Source organism: Crocuta crocuta, unplaced genomic scaffold, assembly GCF_008692635.1.
Source record: "Crocuta crocuta isolate KB4526 unplaced genomic scaffold, BGI_CrCroc_1.0 scaffold786, whole genome shotgun sequence".
Classification (NCBI taxonomy): Eukaryota; Metazoa; Chordata; class Mammalia; order Carnivora; family Hyaenidae; genus Crocuta; species Crocuta crocuta.
In genome coordinates, this window is record NW_027528893.1 from 168,881 (window position 1) to 171,243 (window position 2,363).

Here is a 2,363-nt window from a genome sequence, read left to right on the forward strand (position 1 = left end):
GACCAGGGCACTTGTAGTGACACTTTAATACTCATTATAACTATTGGGAATTCACAGTATTGAAGGCATTGCATTGGCAATTTAGATGTTTAAAAGATACGGTTCTCTTCACTCCATGAAGCTACAACCCATCAGAGAGCATAATACATGAGCGTAATTTGCAAACATACCGCGTGGAAAGTGATTAGTAGAAAGGCAAGACTGATATTGTACTGGGGCAAAATAAAGAAGATGACTTGGAATCTGGCAGAGAATGTCTAGGAAGAGAGCCATAATGGGCAGGCACGTGTGGACAAGCAGAGACAGAAGGGAAAGACTTCCAGAGGCATGCAGAGTGATTGATGTGAACCAAGGATCATAGGAAGGATCATGTGGGCTTGAGGAGTTTTGTACAGAATTTTTATATGACAACTAAGGTACCTTATGTTGTAGACATGAGAGAGTAGACTCCAGACTGTATCATCTTTTCATGTTGTTGAAAACCTGGGGCCTCTATTCAATCCTAGGAGCTGACTGCTGTGTTGTGTTGCTAATAAAGATTTTCAGAATCAACAGAAAGAAAAGAAGCACAGAAAAAGACTCCACTTCCCTGCAGCAGAGTAAATCACCGTTAAGCTTCTCCTCCTGAAAGTTCACAGGAACCACCAAAGTTTCCTTCAATCTCAAAACCAGGGAAACAGGAAGAGAGTCTCTTGTTTCTGAAGGGTCATGAAATAAGACATATTTCTCATTAAACTTGCCTTCTTCTTCTGTTTTACCAAACCACTGAGTTGGTTTTCTGTCTGTAGGTCCAGCCTCCTGTGAAGTATGAGTTCCCACCAGCAGAAGCAGCCCTGCACCCCTCCCCCCACAGCTCAGGAGCAACAAGTGCTACAGCCCTGCCAGCCTCCACCCCAAGAACCATTTGTCCCAATAACCAGGGAGCCGTGCCACACCAGCGTTCCACAGAATGGCAACACCAAGATTTCTGAGCCAAGCTACCTGAAGTATCCTGAACCAGGCCATCCCATGATTCTTGAGCCAGGTCACACCAAGGTCCCTGACTCAGCCTACCCTAAGGTCCCTCAGCCTGGCCACACCCAGGTACCAGAGCCAAGTCCCTCAACCATCATTCCAGGCTCAGGCCAGCAGAAGACCAAGCAGAAATGATAGGGTCCACAGCCATGTTTTCAAGAAGCTATGGCCTTGAGGAGCTGACTGCCAGGTGCTGCCTACCTCCTCCCCTTCTGCTCCTGTGTCTTCATTGCATAAATATTATAATCAGTATATTTTCATCCTGAGTCATATCCCTCTCTTACTAGCATCATAAAAATACATGCTATGACACTTTACCTTACATACTCTGAAGAGTCCTTTGAGCCCCTAAATCATGCAGAAGACTTTAGGGGCTTTGCTGGTCCTCAGTTGCTCAGGGTTCATCTGAAGAGGCAATCTGGATTGGAAGAATGCATAGAGGCAATCTGGATTGGAAGAATGCATATTTCCTACGCTTCTCTCATTAAATAACTTTTAATTCCACTCTTGACTGTTTACGTCATTGGTTAAATCTGCCCTTTCTTCATTCTACCATCATGAGTAGGACCTGTAGACAGAAGAGTTAGTGTAAACATCATCTATCTAACCATGATACCATATACTGTTATGTGTGTGTGATTATATTTAGGGGGCATCCCTGAAACAGCAATAGCTGTTTTGTAATGGAACCCAAAGTTTATCATTCTGAGCAGCCACCTGGAGCGGGGCTCTCTTCCGACACTGGACTGTCATGCCTGTGTTCCAATGGTGCCTGCTCCAAGCTATCTCTCATCCTGAGTATCCTGTCGCCAAGGCTCCTGTTTATGCCCCCCAAATTACTCCTACACATGTGAATCTGATATATCTGGTTTTCTTCATCCATTTTACCTTACAAATACCTAGCACATGGAGACACACTCTCACAACAAGGCACATTTATTGTAAATAGCCACATGCTCACAGAATCACCCACACAGGTCCTACCCTCATTAGCTGAGATAATGTTATCTTTTGCTGGGGACCCACTGTGTGCAGTGGGACCTAAACCTGTACCAGGAAAAGGGATGGGAGGATACAGAGTGCCTTCTCTTGGAGGATTTGCATTCTTCTCTAGGAGGGGCGATATTCACATTCTTCTCATGCAAATACACATACAACCGTATGCACATGCACAAGCACACACACATACACACACACACACACTCACACAACAGTGTCTCTCCACAAATAACTCAAAGGAAGCTATTTATTAAAGATTAGGATAAGGAGGGGATTATTAAACTGGGATTACAAGTAGGAATACATGGTCCAAGGGAGATGAATTCGCAGTCTTGAATGGCTAAGCAACA

General features: G+C 44.5%; 1 protein-coding gene across 1 annotated transcript; it reads left to right on the forward strand.

The window, feature by feature from the left end:
• The first annotated feature begins 807 nt into the window (after window positions 1-807).
• Window positions 808-1,149, forward strand: LOC144225824 (cornifin-A-like). Its single transcript, XM_077757091.1, has 2 exons — window positions 808-928; window positions 1,001-1,149. The coding sequence occupies exons 1-2, from the start codon at window positions 808-810 to the stop codon at window positions 1,147-1,149; spliced, it is 270 nt and encodes an 89-aa protein (XP_077613217.1).
• The last annotated feature ends 1,214 nt before the right edge of the window (window positions 1,150-2,363 follow it).

What these genes read in the sequence shown, in the direction of transcription:
- LOC144225824 (XM_077757091.1), top strand. Translation starts at nt 808, where the DNA reads ATGAGTTCCCACCAGCAGAAGCAGCCCTGCACCCCTCCCCCCACAGCT. An exon ending in CCCAATAACCAGGGAGCCGT is followed by an intron (nt 929 to 1,000) that starts GCCACACCAGCG and finishes ATCCTGAACCAG; the next exon opens with GCCATCCCATGATTCTTGAG.